The 18,655-nt window shown below is 42.5% G+C and overlaps 1 protein-coding gene across 1 annotated transcript; it reads left to right on the plus strand.

Moving 5' to 3' along the window:
• Positions 1-866: 866 nt before the first annotated feature.
• Positions 867-18,317, plus strand: LOC143173540 (protein ELYS-like; the record flags this gene model as incomplete). The annotated part of the gene is made up of 15 exons (XM_076363784.1): positions 867-990; positions 2,244-2,497; positions 4,645-4,825; positions 5,601-5,808; positions 7,054-7,170; positions 8,160-8,244; positions 11,619-11,769; positions 12,792-12,924; positions 13,012-13,193; positions 13,665-13,726; positions 14,663-14,791; positions 16,858-16,948; positions 17,035-17,124; positions 17,288-17,428; positions 18,213-18,317. Coding segments are annotated over exons 1-15 (2,050 nt in total), but the record flags the coding sequence as incomplete, so codon positions are not given.
• Between the last annotated feature and the right edge of the window lie 338 nt (positions 18,318-18,655).

Consider the following 18,655-nt stretch of genomic DNA (forward strand, 5'->3'; position numbering starts at 1 on the left):
ACCTCTTTAGTCTTGCAAATCACTTCAGCTTTTAAGTTTTTCCACAGAAAGCATCTCTCTTGACATGCTGAAAGGTGACCTCTTTGTGGAGCACCTACAGAAGTGTGGAAACTGGCTGAAAGGCCTAGAAATTTTTGCAGAAGACTGCAGAGATGTGATAAGGACAGGCAATAGGAAGGAAAGGACTGGAGTAAGGAATAGGAGGGTTTAAGTATAGAAGAAAATCAGTGTTTTAAAGTGCTTGTGTGGTGTTTACGTCATAAGTGTATGGAAAACTACTCTCTGCTTGATGAGCTGTGAAAGTCTGTATCGCTTGTAACGTGAACATCTCAAGAGTACATTTTCTGGAAGAATTTGAGAATGCAGGTAGTTAAGAACTCGGTATTCCTTAATGTGCAAAATAAACATGCAAAAAGCGGACAAGACGTAAATGATGCGTGAAATCTGCTAGAAGACAATTGACAATAAATAATGAAGTATAAAATCAAGGGAAAGCACAAATGGAGACTTATACCTGTTGCCGAGAAGCTTTTTAAAATACGGTTTTTCTCAGATCGCCTCTTACTAACCTATGTGAGTCGACTTGAACCCAGTCTATTGTTTTTTTTTTCCCCTGTTATTTGTCTTGTCGATACCTCTGCATCACTTCTTGTTGGTGATCTCATAGGCATCAGAAAAGCCAAGGATTCTCCTTTTGCTCTGCTGTGAGATCAAAAACCGTCCTGAGTGCCACTTTTTTAAGGAAAAGAGCTACAGGAGATGGATAGGAGATTATTCACTGCAGACTGATGGAACGTCTGTCAATCTCAGAAATACTTGTGGCTGGCAGGAGTCTATTTTTGCATTTGTTTCCTTATTTACAGTGAAGAATGCGAGACCTAACGGCTCAGGTAACGAGCAGTCTGCTGCGGTTTCCAGAGGGGACTATTCAGGCACTTGGGGAAGATGAGATAAGCCTCGACTCTGTGCTGCGCGGGAAGTTTTCTGGAGGTGAGCATTTTCCTTTAACTTCGGTCTTGGTATGAAGTTGTTATTGCCCGGAGGTTACCTGAAGCATAGGGTCATAGTATCAGCTGTGTCCGGGTGGTGCTGTTAAGATGCATCAGGTATCGAGAGAACAAAAAGGATGTTTTAACTATTAAAAATGCTAAAATTAAAACGTTAGTAGAGTTAAACTTTGACATTACAACCACCCGCACCAATCTTGTGCTATGAAAATAGTTTACTTAAACATGCTGAGTCAGTGAGCCCTCCTCAATTTCTAAAGAAACAAAAGGCAGTTTTCAAAAAGGTAAAAGCGTTGCTTTGGGCCCTATTTATTTGCACCAGCTCAAGCTCTGTGACCGTCATGCCATCGCACGCAGGAATAGTTCTTCTACAGTGTTACAGAGGCAACCCCCCCTGGTTTTTCCTTTTGAGTCTGACTAAAAACAGAAGGAAGAGGATAGCACTGTTAAGCGCTGCAGCCATATTTCCAAAGTATTTGACAGGATGCAGATGAGTACCCAGTGAGAGTTGCTGAAGGTGGCTAAGCAGGTTAGGGAGTTGACTTTCTGGGTGACCTGAAAGTAGAGCTGGGTGCCTACCGGGATGTCTAGGCTTCTGTTGAGACCAGGTAGAGTCTCTCTGCCTGACTGTAAGGGCAGTGATCGAGTTAATACTTCCTTTGAGTTTGAAGTAGGTCAGTGGAACAAAATGTGTTAATTTCTTTCTGTAATCAGCAGGTGTAAGAGTTTAAATTTACTAACACGGTGCCCATTTTAAGATAATTTCCTGTTGAAGTCCAAATCCCTGCCCAAAGTCGGCATGTGTCAAGTAAAATTAATACACTAGAAATGAATTGGCTTAGATTGGTTATATCTGAAGTATGCTTTGAAATATGCTTGTATTCCCGTAGGGATTGAGAGGATTTCCAGCAAAAACAAGCCGAAAACGGTATAAGAGTATAAGAGTATAACGGTATAAGAGTAGAGATCAAGGTATTGTAATCTTTATCCCAGACCACCACAGTTCTTCAGTGCAGGAATGACAAGTAGAGATGCAAAGTAATAAGGTTGTTAATTTTAAGATGTATTGCTTGAGGATTTCAATGGGTGATTTTAAATAATGGACCAGAATTAGGTAAGTCGGTCTTCCTCTGTTAGGTACTTTTATTGAAGGGAAGGGGCGGTGACTGTGATTTTTTCAGTTGTTTCCATCTTCTGTTGGAAATTTGCTTTAGTCAGCTTTCTTTTCTCTTACAGGGAGAAATGGCCTAGCATGGCTGGCGCGTGGTCCTCAACTCGAGGTAGTGAACTCTGTGACAGGAGAGCGGCGCTCTGCATATCGTTTCAGTGGAGTAAATGAACAGCCTCCCACTGTTCGTGTGGTAAAGGAGTTTTCCTGGCAGAAGAGAACTGGACTGCTGGTTGGGTTGGAAGAAGCAGAGGGAAGTGTTCTCTGTCTGTACGACCTTGGAATATCAAGAGTGGCTAAAGCAGTTGTTCTTCCAGGAAGGGTACGTCCTTTTTAATTGGAGAAACGAAGCCTTTATGTTGTTAGGCGCTGCATAATCCTGTTTCGGGAAAAGCTTTGGAGCGTCTCTTTGTAGGAGGTATTTTTTCTATGTTGCACTAACATACTGCCACTTCAGAGGATCCAGTCAAGAGAGCCTTGATGTAAAATCTCGGCCTTAACGGCACCATTGTCTTTTGAGCTTACTGATCGTAAAAGAAGTTTTCTGGTTTTGTGGTAGAGCACGTAGTTACCTAATTCTCCACTTCCACAAAAAGGCATTGAAAGATACCTTTTTTGGGCCAGAGTGAAAAGAAAAAGACCCCACTCTTTAAAGAGCCTGTAACATACTTTTCCTAAACGGTTAATTTCTGTCAGAAATACCGTCTTTCTTTAAAATATCTCAAACCTCCGTAGCTGAGCTGTGCGTGACTTAGACACATTCCCATGAATCTCAGGCTAGCAAGCAGGTGACTTGAGAGCAGAACACATTTTTCTGTTGAGTTCGGGTAGGAAAAAAGAGCCTTTAGAGAGTTATCCGACAGACTGTTGAAAGATCGACTTTCAGTCTGCAGTCCTTGAATCTCTGCTTATTGACGACTGTGTTTGTGTAGGTGGGATACACTGGTGTGACGTTACTAATTTTTTCTGTCTTCTATAACCCGTAAACTCCAATGATGTAATGTCCCCTAGTCTCATTATCTTCATGTAAACAAGAACCAGCGTAAGTTAATAGAACATCAAGATTCACTCCATCTTTATCCTCTCAGCATCGGCAACAAATAAATACTTACTTATTACTCAGCTTTCCCTAACGTGATTTGGTTTGACTTGCTAGCATACAGGTGGAGTTTTGTTTGTTTGTAATGCTACAGTGCGGTTACCAGTAGTAAGCATTTGTACGGTGGTAATTTCTGAAGATAGGAGCCGGGTTGGTGCTCCTCTGTGTTAGTTTGCCTATCATCTGGGTAAATCTGGGCGTTTCAGACGGAGAGGCAAGCTGTGTGCTGACATAAGCCTATAATCAGTAAGTAAATTGTGGCTGTGAAAAATGACATAGCTTTGTTAGGTTTTCTTTCTTAAATCTAAGTAAGCTGGGAATAGGAAAAGGAAAGGTTAAGAAGGATCACGTCACATATTGGATCTGTGTCTGCAGCAGTGATTTGGAATAGAACGTGGTTATAACTATCACTTGTGTTGGGGAGTTTGTCTACACCACAAAAAGATGGTTCAGGAGAAAATATGAAGAAGCCTTGGGGGTGGGGGGGGGAAGTTGGCTGTTGTGTGGTAAAGGTTATGAATATTGGAATAAAGCCAAAGCTTACCTGAATTTCTGCTCTTCTGCCCTGAATGCTCTTGATTCCAAGCACGTTTGGTCTGTTGCTTTCATTTTGCTTCCTATCTTTTTCCTATTAGATTAGTTAGATCAGCATAGACAGGACACAGGTTGTTTTAGGCTGGCTTTTTAAATTTTTGTTCACATTCATAAAAGTGCTGGTGCGCATTTAAAACCTTTTTTACTTTCTCTGGTGGTTATTTTTCTTCTAAATGAGGACGAGTGTAAATTTCACTAGGGCAGCGTGTCCCTTCAACACTTTCTGAAAATGTTTCGTCCCCGTGGAAGTGGTGTGTCTACCGTGCGACTTGGCCGCTGTCCCGCCTGACTTACCGCCACCACGCATCCTAATACCTGTTTGGCAAAGAAGGCATAGACTGCATCACAGTGCTGGTGGGCTGTGAGCGGTGGGAGAACTAGATGTAGTTTTGTCTTTCTTAAACTTAAGTCCCTTAAATATGGTAAAGTTTCTGGCATATAACTGGTTTTCTAAGTTTCTTAGAGCTAATTGTTTCTAGGTAGGAAATGGAAATTGGTAAGCTGTAATACTAGAATGCACCATTGAAGTTGAAGTTAGTTCAGTTAAATAACTGTAGGAAATCTAGTAAATGGAAGGCAGTAACAGATTTTTGTGCAGGGCTTCCCTCCCGCCCCCGCCCCCGCCTCGATACAATTGGGAACAATGCTTTGTTTTTATGTCTTATGATCCTGTATGTACTTTCTTGTTTCCGATGTGCTAATTCTGGCTCCACTCTTGAGTGATTTCTCTTTGGCTTGTCAAGCAGCTTAAACAGTAACTTGTAGTTTTCCTGTAGGTAACTGCTATAGAACCCATAACTAATCACGGAGGACCCAGTGTGAGCACTCAGCACCTACATCAGAGTCTGCGATGGCTCTTTGGAGTGGCAGCAGTGGCTACAGATGTTGGTCACCTACTTCTGGTTGACCTTTGTTTGGATGATTTAGCTTGCAGTCAGAATGAAACAGAAGCATCGGGTAAGCTTGCAGTTTTTCAACTTGAATTTAGAAGTAAGAAAACTTGTGCCTTGTAAATAAACAATATGCCCCCCACCTTGAAGATACGAGTGTGCAGACATTTATGACCCCTGATTGCAGGTGGCGGTTTGACACCTTACAGTCCTGAACTGACTAAAAATGGGAGTGGCTTAATACTCCTTCTAATGCTGGAAATGCCCCCCTGCCACCAAGATCCCTGTGTCACTCTGATTCTTGCCAGTGAGGTGTGGGAATTTTACCGTCTGAGTCCGTGCAGCTGCCTGATAGGAAGTTGTGTCAGAGGTGCCCTATTTCTTGGGAATGTTCTTCTGCTTCTGTTAATTGGCTCGGGGCAAATTTTAGTCTTGTTTTTTGAAATAAATCCGACTTACCAAAAGTCATGCATTCGGGTGAATGAGATCTCTAATTTGTGTATTCAGCTTGCATACGCTGTTTTGGCCATTACAACAGTGGCTTCAGGAGCTGATGCCACTTCAGAGAGCTTCGTCATGAGGCCCAAAGTCCTGACTTACAGAGTCCAAGAAGAATTTGCCTGTGAAGGTTACACTTTTACCTGGTTTTGAAAGACGAGTGAGAATACCTGTCCAGTCGGAGAGTTCTTATGGTCTTTGAATACATACAAAATGGAGATAGGAAAAAAAGTGCTGCATAAGTGGGTATTCTGCCTGGGACGGTAGAATTAGATTATGTCACGTTTAAAATGCAACCTAAATGGCATAACACGTTCATTTATTGCGTGGTTTTGTGTGTGTAGGCCTAGAAGTTGTCACCAGAATTCCTGCTGAAGTTCCACAAAGAAGAGAAACGGTGACCAGAGAAGGGAGACATCTCTGTTTTCAATTACAAAATCCTTCAGGAACAGCGATATCAACCCTGTGCTACATAAGCAGAAGCAATCAGCTCGTTGTGGGTTTTTCGGACGGCTACCTGTCACTATGGGATATGAAAACTTTGGAGAGGGAGTAAGTAGGCCTTTACACTTGGCCATGCCTGGAGGTGCCGGCGTCTCAATTTTTTGCCTAAGGAAGCATGTTAATGTCAAGAGAACTTTTTCAGGGACTGGAATTTTGAGTATAATCTTGGAATGTTTAGAAATCCTCTTGTGGAACAACTATTAAGTCACACATGGATTAAGTGGACCGCCTTCTCCCCAGTGGACTAGGACTGTTTTCCTTAGTGTGCCTGTGGATTGAGGAATTGTGGAAAGCATGCTGCTTTGGGTTGTGTCAAGCAGCGAGGATGTGACAGAGCTGATTTGTATGAGACCGTTTGTTCTACCCGTGGTATTCAGTGAAAGCAGGCAATGTGTGTATTTCGATGAAACCGGTTTTAAAAACTATTTTTCAGGACCAGTTCCTGCAATTAGGGCATACATTGGAAGGCTTAAGTATGTCAATAACGTGATTTTGGTGACAATATTCTCTAAAGTGTCCAGGATGAAACTAGTGAGACATGAAAAATCAATAGCTGATGTGTGCCGGAAAATATATTCTTTCCTACGTTTCAGGCAACGATGCATGTGAATGAAAGTTTGCTTGGGACACTTGGAGATGAGCACAAGGGACATGTGAATTTATAAGCAGCAGAAAAACTAAGAGACGATTTTAAATCTGCCAAAGAGCAATCTCACTTGAAATATTTGACCAAATTGAGATAGGGATTCACTTGAGCAAATCTGCAGTGACTCTCCAGAAACTATTGGATGCATAAAGAGAGAGAGTGGAGCAGTAATTAGGTGGCAAGAATAGATTGTGAAGGTACAAATAAGGTTCAGAAGTCTGGAAGAAAAATGCTTTACATAGTCCAAGTAAAGCAACGAGAAACTACTTCTGTTTGGCGCTGGTTTAACTTTGTGCACAGAAGATATGCTGCATTTTAAGTTCGATATTGGAGTAGGCTACAACAGTTTGGACAATCTTTTGCCTGGCAGCTGAAGTGATCGTTTATGTTTCTCCTCCTCCTCCTCCGGCAGAGGAGGGCATAAGCCCAGGTTATTGCATTTGACGGTCAGTAATTTCCTCACCTCTTGACTGTTGCGTAAGAAGTAGTCGCTTCCTTGACTCACTTGTTTGAGATGCAAGTATGACCTTCTGTACTTTGAGGATAAGCATGTAAGGTGCTCTTTTCTCAGAAGATGCTTCTACCCGTCTACAAACAGTTAGGGCCAGTAGGCTCACCTTTTTTCTTTTTCTTTTTTAAACCCGTAGGCACCACTCTCAGCTTGAAGGAGGACGGGTTCCTGTCTATGCTGTTACTTTTCAAGAGCCTGAGAATGATCCTCGCAATTGTTGCTACTTGTGGGCTGTCCAGTCTACGCAAGAAAGGTGAATAAAAACTTCGTATAAGCCACTGAATTCTTCTTTTTTATATATACTTGTTCCCATACAGTTAATACATGTGTATTTGTTTTGTTTATTTAGCTGTGCAGGAGATTCTCTCGGGTACGGAAGGTGTTAAGCCTACGATGCCGTTTTTTACAGGATTTAACAGACGTGAAGAGGGACCTCCTAGTTCCTACCTTCTGACAGAAGGCAAAGCAACAGTGGCTGTAGTTTTGTGCTTGCCTTCTTAAATGACTTCTTGTTTCTTGATGACTGCTTCACGATTTGTTTGCTGTTCGTACCATGGTATTAAAATACCATTAAAAGTAGTTGAGGCTGCAGATCTAGACACACTAGACGTGCCAATGTGACAGCCTGCCAACCTGCCCCTAAAGGAGGGAGGTGAGGGTATTGCCGATTACCTTGTGCCAACTTTAGCAGTCTTTGGAGCCTTCATGAGCCAGTTCAGCTCACGTGGCAGAGCACGATCGCTGTTCAGCAGAAAAGTCAATGGTTTCCTGCTGGGCTGATGAATCACATGAGCGTGTGGAAGGGTGCAGCGTATGCAAGAGAGGGACTGGGACTTTGGTGGTAAGGGAAGGGGAGAAAGATCTCCCTCCTTCAGCATCAGCAAGCTATTTCATCAGCTCAGCTGTTCACAGCGTGGCAATCTTTTTAGGTTTGACCTTAAAGCAGCTTTGATCGAGAACTCTTCACTGTGCAGAGCTCTTTCCAACAAGGTTTAGTCCATACAACATCTAAAAGCTTTCAAACTGTATGGTTAGCATTTGCCCCTGAAGCTGTTAGTGTCAAAATTTCCTCCTCTATGTTTTAGCGTCCAAATGTGACTGACTGCCATGTTTTGGGAAGTGCTGTTTTTCTTTTCAGCAAGGGCATGCTATTAGGAAAACTTCAGTCTCGATCTAATAAAATGGTAATGAGGACTATAAAGCAGCTTTGTAATCAAATGTCATAATTTATACCTTTTTCAGTGAAGGTGATGTTGTGAGTTTACATCTGTTGCAGTTAGCATTTGGTGACAGAAAACGCTTGGCATCAGGACAAGTCATGTACGAGGTAAGACGTGCATGTGTGTGGAAGGATGAAACTAGTACTAAATTTTCTCGAAGTGAGTATCAGTTAAGCTGGCAGGGGTAATATTTACCATCAAAATTCACAGATGAATGAAAAGGAAGTAATCTCTTGCTGAGTCTTCTTGGGCATGGCCTTTGTCCATAGGTTTTGAAAACAAGTCGTACAATTTCATACTGCAGTGTTGAGTGTTCCAACTGGATTCACCTGCAAAGAGCCCAACTGAATTCAATTCCTGAAGAGGAAGCAGCTTTTACAAATAAAATTATTCTTCATTTAAACACCAAATTAATGGCACGTAGGAAGAGAAGACGGGGCTATCCTCTTTTAAAGTTACTTGTAGCTACAGCCTTAGCAGCGGCAAAGACCGTACCTTGTACTGTGTGCTTCTTTGGAAAAAACCCCATTGGTCTATAGCCGTTTCTCTCGTGGCTGCTTTGTTCTGTCTCAACACTTTAATGTTAAAGTGTGGGACCTTTTACTATGCAGCAATTCTTGGTCATCTTATTTTCCTGAGTAAGACGTGACGAGTGTCAGCTTCCACCTCAGAAGGCTGAAATGTTTAAAAGCAGCTTCTAAACATGCGTCTCCTAGAAATTCCCGTTGCCACTCTTTTAAAAAAGCACACAAAGTGATTAAATACTGTTGTTGTTGTTGTTGTGTTTGTGACCTGAGAAAGCTGTGGTGTAGTTAATGTGAGGCTTTTAACCCTCTACAGACTATGCAACCAGTAATGCATTCACAGGCTTATAAGAGGTGTCAGGCACCAGTCTCTGGATTTGAGCTATTTCACTCCCCTGCTGTTTCTGCTTCCCTGTGATGAGTGTTGTGGAAGACTGAAACAGGAACCAATCTTACGAGGTAGTTGAAGAGAGAACTAAACAGCTGGACCCTCTGGGGCAAAAAGACGGGCTCTTCAGCTCGCTTCCGGATGAGCCACTTACACATGTAGCTTCATACCAAGACCTGATAACAGCTACTGCCAAAAACCCCCAAAACTAACTCCCAGCCCCCCCAAACCCCCAAAAGGTGCATTAGGACAGGATCTGTGCTCCACAGCGGACACTTTTGGTCTCAGAATACTTGCTTGTAGTCACAGATTGCTCAGTACTACGTGGCTGTCTGCCTGCATGACTGGCTGAGTCAAGTTTCTTGTCTGTCTTCCGTGGCAGAAAATTTAAGAGGTGTTCCCAATTGCCAGGCCAAGTTTGAGTAAACAAGGAGGACTACTGTTGACCCTCGTTCATTGAATAGAGTTCATGGGAGCTTGAAAGACTTTTCTACTACAGCAGTGCTTTACTTTCCAGGAATCAGACTTGAGGCTATGAAGCAGCGCATCTTTGACTTTGTGTCGTGGTAAAAGGTCACAAATAGGACTTTTGGAACATGTGGCACTGTCTTTTTGTAAATGAGCCTCAAACTTCTGTCTCCATTGCCTTCAAGGCTGGTTTAAGTCTGTGCTCAAGAAATCAACCTAAGGGTGTGTTTAAGTTGTGCTTTCAAAGATCTTTTTTATACCACCTCGGCAGCTGCTAAATCTCGTGCATCCAGTCATGGTCACGGAGCACATCTTTACCTTTGTCCTACACAATGCTTGCGGATGGACAGAGTGTACAGCCCCTACTTTCGTATCAGAGTCTGACCGGTGCACCTCATTTGAGAAGTGTCTTCGTATTTTACTGGTCAATAAAGTCGTTACTGAACATCTTCCATACAGTGGGGTTCCTTAACTGAGATTTGCTTGCCCCAGCGTGGAAAATGTGAACTATACTGGTTTGCTTTAGAAGCTGTCTTAGGCAGGACTTGTTTGATATTATTTCCCCCTTCCCCTCCGCCCCAACTCTGGGGGGGGCTGGCTCCCCCCCAACATTTCTATGTGAATAAAAGTTGACATTTCTAGCAGTGAAAATTCACCTCTAACAGGTTTATGGAGTTTTAGTACTTCATCTGATGAAGCGGTCTTTCGAATGGTGGACTTGTTCAGGACAACTTTTATTAAAATTGGCTTTAGTGATTATTCCTTCTACAATAAAAATGAGGTTCTTTGCTTGGGCTTCATGCTAGTTTTTCAAAGAGGCGGTTTAGATTTTTCTTATCTACTCTGCACGTCTCTGTTATGTCCAAAGGTACTTGATAAAATAGAATGAACTGTGCATGCTTCAGAGCAAAATTTAGCATTTTTCTTTTTAGTCATGTCAGAATTTCTTTTTTTTTTTTTAAAGCCAGTCTCGGTATTTATAGGTAGCATTTCCTAGAACGGTTGAGAGAAAGCTTGTCTCTTCTCAGATTAGGTGAATTGGAGGTATCACATCAAATCATATGAGAATGCGTTGTGTCGTGCCAGTTCATTTTAGAGCTCTGAAAGTTTAGGAAACTTGGGTCGAATGCGGTACGATGGATTTTTGGTTGGTTTTTGTTTGGTGGTGTTTTTTTGTTGGTTTTTGTTTTTTGTTTGGTGGTTTGCTTGTTGGGTTTTTTTAATTGTAGAGCTGCTATTTGTCCACAATGCACAAAATTCATGTGTTGCATTGTAGACAGTTTGAATGTATGCTGTATTTGGAAAGACAGTATATCAGTTAATGCTTACTTAGAAAATGGTGGTATTGGAGGTTCAACACAACCCTGCTGGAGTTTCTATATATCTCAAAGTAGTTTGCTGACTCAGTAGTAATTTGTGATCCTAAACGCGTTGCCCATGTGCATCCCACGTCCCCTCTGTGTTCTGCTTTTGCTGTTGGCTGTGCTTGGTGGAGGAGCTGAGGGATATTTCACCCATTAGTCTCTGGCAAGATTAGAGGAGGAGCTGGTAAGAGCTTACGCGGTTTGAAAGAAGATCGTTAACCAGGAAGAAGTTCTCATAGCTACTAGAGAGAGATGCATTTTCGCTCTAGTGGTGTGCCTACGGATAATAATACCTCTCGACAGAGCTTTAGCTGCTGTAATGCCATGACTTCTCTAACTTCATCAGTTCTGTAATCAAGACACGGAGCAAAGAGCTTTGCGTGCTTATGTGTTACGCTATTTCAGATATCTCTTTGTAGACATATGTTTAGGTTTGTAAAGGAACCTTGATGTTGCAAGGAATTCTGCAAAACATGTTTAGAACTGAATAACGTTAGGGAAATGCTAGATTTTGAAAATGTGCAAAGCCTTTACAGCCAAACTTGCCCGTTACGATTTGACACTTAGTTCTCTTGCACGTCAGATGTCGTTTCTATTGGCCATCAGAAATAAGCTCATGGGAAATACACACTGTACTGTGCATATTCTACTAGAGGTATACGTTCTTTCATGTTTCGGTATAACGTATGTTTTTAGCCCCAAATGACCTTTTCTCTCTCCTTTTATTTTTTCTGCAGGGTTTGGAATACTGTGATGAAAGGTACAGTTTAGATCTCACGGGTGGAGTCTTTCCCTTGAGAGGGCAGACCAGCAATGCCAAATTACTCAGCTGCCAGACTGTAGAAAAATTTCGCAACCACGTTGACAGAGAGGATAGCGTTAATGAAGGTTTGTTCTGATGTCCGTGTTTGGCTATTCTAAAAGAAACGGTTTTAGAATCCAAGCAATGGAGAAAAGGAGGCTGAGGGGAGACCTTGTCGCTCTCTACAACTACCCGAAAGGAGGTTGTGGCGAGGTGGGTGTCAGTCCCTTCTCCCAGGTAACAAGCAATAGGACGAGAGGAAATGGCCTCAAGTTGCGCCAGGGGAGGTTTAGATTGGACATGAGGAAAAAATTCTTCACTGAAAGAGTGGTTAAACATTGGAACAGGCTGCCCAGGGAAGTGGTGGAGTCACCACCCCTGGAGGTATTTAAAAGACGTGGAGACGTGGCGCTTAGGGACATGGTTTAGTGGTGGACTTGGCAGCGTTAGGTTTACGGTTGGGCTTGATGATCTTAAGGGTCTTTTCCAACCTGAATCGTTGTATAGTTCTATGATCTGCCTGTCCAGTTTGTCCTCTCTAAACCTAATAGGTTCCTGCACCTATTAGGAGTACACGAGTTCTTAAAGCAGCAGCTTTCCTTGTCCATATACACAGTTAAAACTCTTACGACGTCTTTCCTTACCTTGCAATAAGTCAACATACATCTCTGGGTTTACAAATTCAGTTATGCTCTGACCATATCTTTGAGCCTGCTGCAGCGAGAACTTTCATAGCCTTTTGTTTTGACTGCGTTATTCACCTTCCCTCTCTGGCCTTAACGTATGTCTGATGTTGGAAGGAAGACACTTGCATGATCATTCTAGGCTATTTCTGTTTATTGTCTTTGATTTAGTCCTGAAGTGGCAACTTCCACCTCTTCTGTGATGCCATCCTCTATCAACCGTGTGTCAAAATCTAATAAAAACGCCTTTGGATTTTCTCCACTTGTGTCATGTTTCTGAGGAGAGTGCCTTCTAAAAACTTGTGAAAAGTGCTGTGTTTCATGAGTGATGGAACAGAATTAAGTCAAAACAGAAAGCGGTGTTTTAAAACTATCAGGTGTATCGTCTTTTCTACAAATAAGAAACCATGTCTTGTCTTTTACAGTAGTGTCTCCTGAGACCAGCGTATCAATCTTCAGTTGGCAAGTGAATACACATGGTCAGGGAAGACCATCTACTTATTTGGGTGTATTTGACATTAATCGCTGGTACCATGCTCAAATGCCAGATTCGCTAAGGTAGATTTTTGTTAAGTTGTTTTCAATATCCCTACAAACAATTCGTTTGAAAGTGGGCGTTCAGCTTATGTGCTTGTTTTCTTTAAGGCCAGAAGAATTCCTTCACGATTGCCCCTATTTCGCATTGTGGTCGCTGGATACTGTGGTAAGCGTGACTTCTCCAAACCTCATTTTGGATATTCTGGTACGTGAGCGGAGTCTAAGCCGGGGAGTTCCTCCTTCTTATCCACCACCTGAGCAGTTTTTTCATCCAAGCACCTATAATTTTGGTAGGTATTTCACCGCTTTTAATAGCGATAAGCTTAAACGGAGGTCAAATGCCATTTATTGGTTCTCTTGTTCGTTGTTTGTCACTCAAAACCCAAACCAAGCCAAAACACCCCAACCCCCCACAAACCCAACTCTGATGACGTTGTACTAAGAAAGCATTTAGTGTTGTGAAACATATCTGACGGTCTGCTGCGTTTTGGGTTTGGGTGCTTTTGTAACGTAGCCTGTGAAGTGGCGATGGTTATAAAATGAAACGACTTTGAACTGAAGCTGAAAGCACAGCACCTCGGCAGCGCTAGAGAGAAAATTCCTACACGCAGTAATTTTTTTTAACAAGTTTGTAAGTGATGTGATGAAGAAAATGGGTACTCAGTTATATCTTTCCCGATACGGCTATTTCGAAAATGTGAACTGGTCATAACATAACTGTGAGAGTACGGAGTGCTGTCAAACGTTCGTTGTTTCTGCAGATGGTACGTGCTTGCTGAACTCCGGAGTCGTTCGCATGACTTGCACCGGCTTCCAGAAGGAGGTGATCTTTTACTGTGTCTTTATTGAGACTGTCAAGAGATGTACCTCTTCTAAGTTTTCTGTGGCACTGCTTTCGGTGTCAGAGACCGTTTTACGCTCATCCTGCCCATCCGCACGCATAATTGCAATCGTATCCTGCCAGTTTTATGCAAACGGTCATGTTTCAGGTCCACTCTCGGGACTGTAAAACTACCATTGTCTCCTGTTGAAGCACGATCAGGGATTGAATGTCTAGAAAGGAGTAGAACGTTGCTGTAGGGCAAGAACAAAAATGTTGTGGAAGTCGGGGAAAGCTGTTACTGCTTTATTACCCATCAGTCGAACTGCCTGCATAGTCCTGAGTTTTAGGGTTTTGACCCCTGATTAACTTGAAAAAGGAGGACAGAGTGGAGAAAATGAGAAATTACTTAACTGTTTAAGAAGAAATGAATTTGTTTTTTCTCCCAAACTTGGCCAAATTGTAACTTCCGAGCCACTGCACGGATTGTAACAAATAATTTTGAAGTAAGTTTCAGCTCGCCAAATATTTCCAACATAAACCAGCTTCTGCACAAAGAAGCACAGAAAGGGTCTTCCAAAGTGTGATTTGAAGTTGTGTGTTAGTTCTAGCTTGTAGAGAATGTATTTTGCGTCAGTGTTCAGGGAAAGAGAAAGGCCTGTGTCGTGACAGAGCAGCTCGAAAATACTTAAGCATTGCAAGGGCTGCTATTGTGTTTTACAGGATTTGGTTTAGAAACTGTAACTGTTAGTTTGGCTGCCGTCTTTAAGACTCTCCCTAGTAACGCTTGCTCAGATTGCCAACCTAAAGCACATTATTGATGCAAGCTTTCTGACAGTTTAAGTGAACGTTTGTATTAGTTCTCTTAGTGGTTATCCAGAACCTTAGCGACTGCCTAATAATGCTGTCTTAACCTGTAGTTTTTGATTGGTGTTTCAGACCTTGAATTTTTTAAAGAAATCTGGTCCTTCGATAAGCGAAGCCATTCATGACAGCTACAATAGGTGTCTTGTAGCTGGCTTGCTGTCTCCAAGGCTAGTTGATGCCCAGCCATCCAGTTTGAGCCAGGTGAGTGCGTATCAGGGAATCAAGGGGGAAATACATCCCTCTTGTCTGACGGGGCTGTAGAGGCTACAGGACATGATGATCTGATTTTCCTGTTATTTGCAAGCTGCACTGAAATGCAGGGCTTGACTTTAGTTAGCAGAAGTAGTAGTAGTCTTCGATCCAAACTACTGAGGTTGACTGGGAACAGTCTTTAGAGACCCCTCTCTTCATTCTGTGCCCCAGATACGCACAAGGACGCGTGCAGTCAGTGCTGGTCATGCGCAGCAGAAAGCACCCTTCCCTCAGAACAACCTTCATCCCCGTCAGCTTCTCAAAGCACGAGGTTCAGTGCAGTAGCTGACGAAGGGGGTGTCTCGCTCGGATGCGAGCTATTGCAGACATCAGCTTGCTGCACGATACGTGACCATTTGCTTCCAAGGAAGTGGGCTGTGGTAAACAATTACTGTGGTCAGCTCTACCTGAGACTTTCATCACCGCTTCCGCTCATTTTCCCTTCATCAGTAGGCGCTTCTGCATCCTCTCAAAGCAGATCTTCACCTCTGTAGCCTTTGCCTTGTGCTACAGTAGCCCAATTTACTCCTCTTAGAGTGCCCTCTTGTTGCTGCAACACCTTAATCACCTTTATCTCATGACACCCACTACCTTCTACCTGCTTTATCCCACCATAGTGACTTCACCCGCCTCTTTCGTAGGTTTCCCGTTTGCAGTGCACCAACCTCTCTCTCTCATGCAAAGAGTTTCGTGAGAGATGGAGCGTCTTCACCCAGGCAGGATCTAAGCTAAGGGATCAGCTAGCTAGTCATCCCACAGTGGAGCAGTTAGTGGGGAGGGGAGAGCAGTCTTCCCACTGCCCTCATCTTCCTGTCTACTGGATTCTTCACCGGATTTGTGGAAGCGTGTTAGGGCAAGTAACGCTTCTGCACAGTGCGGTAGCTAAAGTAAATTTCTTGGCAAGTTGGCCTAGCCCATAGACTGTTTATTTTGCAAGCCTGATGTAGACTCTTGCATTCAGATTAGATGTTCTGGCGTCAACTCCAGTTTGGAAATAACTTGGGAAATCAAGAAGTTTTTCTAATAACCTTTGCTGAACTGGGACTATCTCGTTCAGAGACTTGTTAGGCATTTGAGCAGGGATTTCGTTTGCATGTCAGTAAGACAAATTTCAGGGTTCGGGTCAAGAAGCTTGCTTTGGAGTTTTGTTTGCCACCGTAAGTAGCATTTGGTGTGTTTCCTTGTCTGCAACCACTTTTCAGACAAAGGTGGAACTATCACATGTGTATTCCAATGTGTAGAAATGGCTTTGACTGGAATGATTTTACCTAGAAGGGAAAGATAGTTTTGAATGTGTTTAAAAAAACCAAACAAGCAAACAAGCAAGCAAGTAAAATTTTATGAAGGATCGTTTCACCTGAAAGAAGTATCAGAACACCAGCTGAAATAAGCTGCTACTTAACATCGCATGTCTGTGCACACCTGTGCATTATCCTTCTAAAGGATTACCGCTACGCTGTAATACAGTGTTGGAACGGCCTAAAATGTAAACCTATTAGACTTTAAATGTCTCACTTCTTTCCTGTCATTTTAGAAAACTGTAACTTAACGTTTTGGGCGTCAGAACTGCTTGACGCCTTCATAGTCTAGAAAGCTGCTTGCCCTTAGCTTCACTGTTTCCACGCAAAGAGTGTATTTGGTCTGTCCCCTTCATGCATTCCTGATGGCAAGCTTCACGCACAAAACGCGTAGTGGGTCTAGCAGAGGATGTTACCGACAACAGTTAGTTGGAACTCAGTAAACTGAGACTACAATGCAGAGGCATGCAAATAAAGGTTAGAATCAGCCTTCAGTAAGTTGAACTGGCAGAGGAAAAGTTTAATGTGTTCCTCAGACCAAGCAGCAGTCCAGCCCGTGGCTAGAATTAAGAAAAAGAATGTGGAATTAGTTGCATGTGTACTCACTGCCTTTGTGACGTCTGAATGAGTATACGGTTAGAAGCAAACACGTCCTGTTGATGGTTCAGGTATTGACAGCATGTGAGATGCTCATTTTAGTTTGTCTGTTACGTTTAGGAGGAGCAGTTAGAAGCGGTATTGTCAGCTGCTGTCCAGGCAGGTTCTTTAGAACTTCTGACTGGATGCATTAAGCATTGGACATCTGAAGGTAACGCTTCTTATGTTGTTTTGATGTTACGTATTTTTTGGTTTGAAATTGTTGATTCAGTTCTTTTTTGTTCTCTTTTTTTAAAGAGCAGCCAAGTTCTGCTGCTAATTTACGGTTTGTTCTTGAGTGGACGTGGAACAAAGTGATCTATACAAAAGACGAACTGGACCAAACATGTGAGTCCTAGTGTAGTCATTCTGCAAACATAAAACCATTCTTTCTAACTGAGCTTGTTCAGTAATCTGCTGGTATAGGATATTGCACGCGGTTCTTTAAGTGTACTTTGAAACTCTGAAATTGCTCTGCCGGCTAACGCTTTAATATTTGTTCTTTAAAAAGGTGTTCCGCTGTTTGATGGCTCTTGCAACTTCATTGACCCACAGACATTACAGTCTCTTCAGCACTGCCAGTTGCTCCTGAGCAACCTTAGCACAGTCTTAAACTGTTTTCTAACGGAAGCACAGGAGCTTACTGAAAAAGGTGTGTAAGAGTATTACTAAGCCTTTGGCACGTTTTATTAAGGTTTGGAATTATGCTTGGGTTGCAGTTGTGGAAGCATGAGCTTTTGTTGTTTTTGATGGTTGGAAGACAGCCAAAGCCAAATTTAGCTGGGAGAAGGGGCTTAAATCTGAGAAGCTGGGAGGACCACTTAACATGCCCTGAGTTCAGGGAAACAGTTTGTTGTGGAGTTCATGCAAGTGGCTAGGGGAGGCTACATTCAGCAAGAAGCGATGTAAGCAACTGGGTCGACATTACAGCAACTGAATGTGCTAATGCCGAAAAGTATTCTCTTTAATTCTTAGCTAGCAATTTGTAATTGCATGCAAGTCTGGTATTGCAAATGACTGAAACGTATGAAGGAAGCAGAAATGAGTAAGTTGTAAGTTACTTGGGTTTCTGTAGCTTTTTATATTATAAACTGTCCTTGGCATGTTGAGAAAAAAGAGGCGTATCCCTTTGCTGTAGTACAAATCTCTGCTACGTGAAAACCAGAGGTCTTGTTCGTGAGTGCATTTATTAGTTCAGGCTTTATTTTTGTTACTCTAACCTTTAGTGAATGTGCTTCTTTGTAGGGGTTGCTTTTTGTTTTGGTGGTGATTGTGTGGGGTTTTTCTTCAAAGGAGGAAGTGACAGAGAGTGAAAACTGCAAAGGCAAAGATTTCTACCGTGTTATTTTTATACTTTCTGTTCAGTATGATGAAGGGAGTTTTGTAAAAATGGGAGGAATTGCATCACAAGAATCATCTTCTATGCCTTTTTTCAGGTTTTGCAGACTTGACAAACAAGCAGGTGGTAACTAGCCTCATTTCTTTGTATGCACAAGTGGTCACCTGGTTCTGTCGATCCAGCCTCCTTCCAGAGGGTTTAGGTAAGCATAAACTGTAACACGTTTGTAACGAGGAGACTCTCCAGGAAGTGATTCCTACGAACACATGCTTAGCCATGCTTTGGTAAATGTTTTGTCCGTAACACGTCGTGTCGGTCCAGCGACAGCGTGTGCTGACGTTCCGTTGGTGAAACGGAGATTTTACAGGTTTTTCAGGCACCTAGTGTAGCGTAATGCAAGCGGTTTCTTTCCGGGATGTGTTTTGGAAATAGCAACAAGCCTCTGTTGCTATTCAAGGAGTTGCTTATGTCCACAGCTTGAAATACTTGGGATTTGAAACAAATAACTGTGGAACAACCAATACTGGAGTGCTTGTTTTT

The sequence above is a fragment of the Aptenodytes patagonicus genome, unplaced genomic scaffold (genome assembly GCF_965638725.1).
Source record: "Aptenodytes patagonicus unplaced genomic scaffold, bAptPat1.pri.cur scaffold_116, whole genome shotgun sequence".
Lineage (NCBI taxonomy): Eukaryota > Metazoa > Chordata > Aves > Sphenisciformes > Spheniscidae > Aptenodytes > Aptenodytes patagonicus.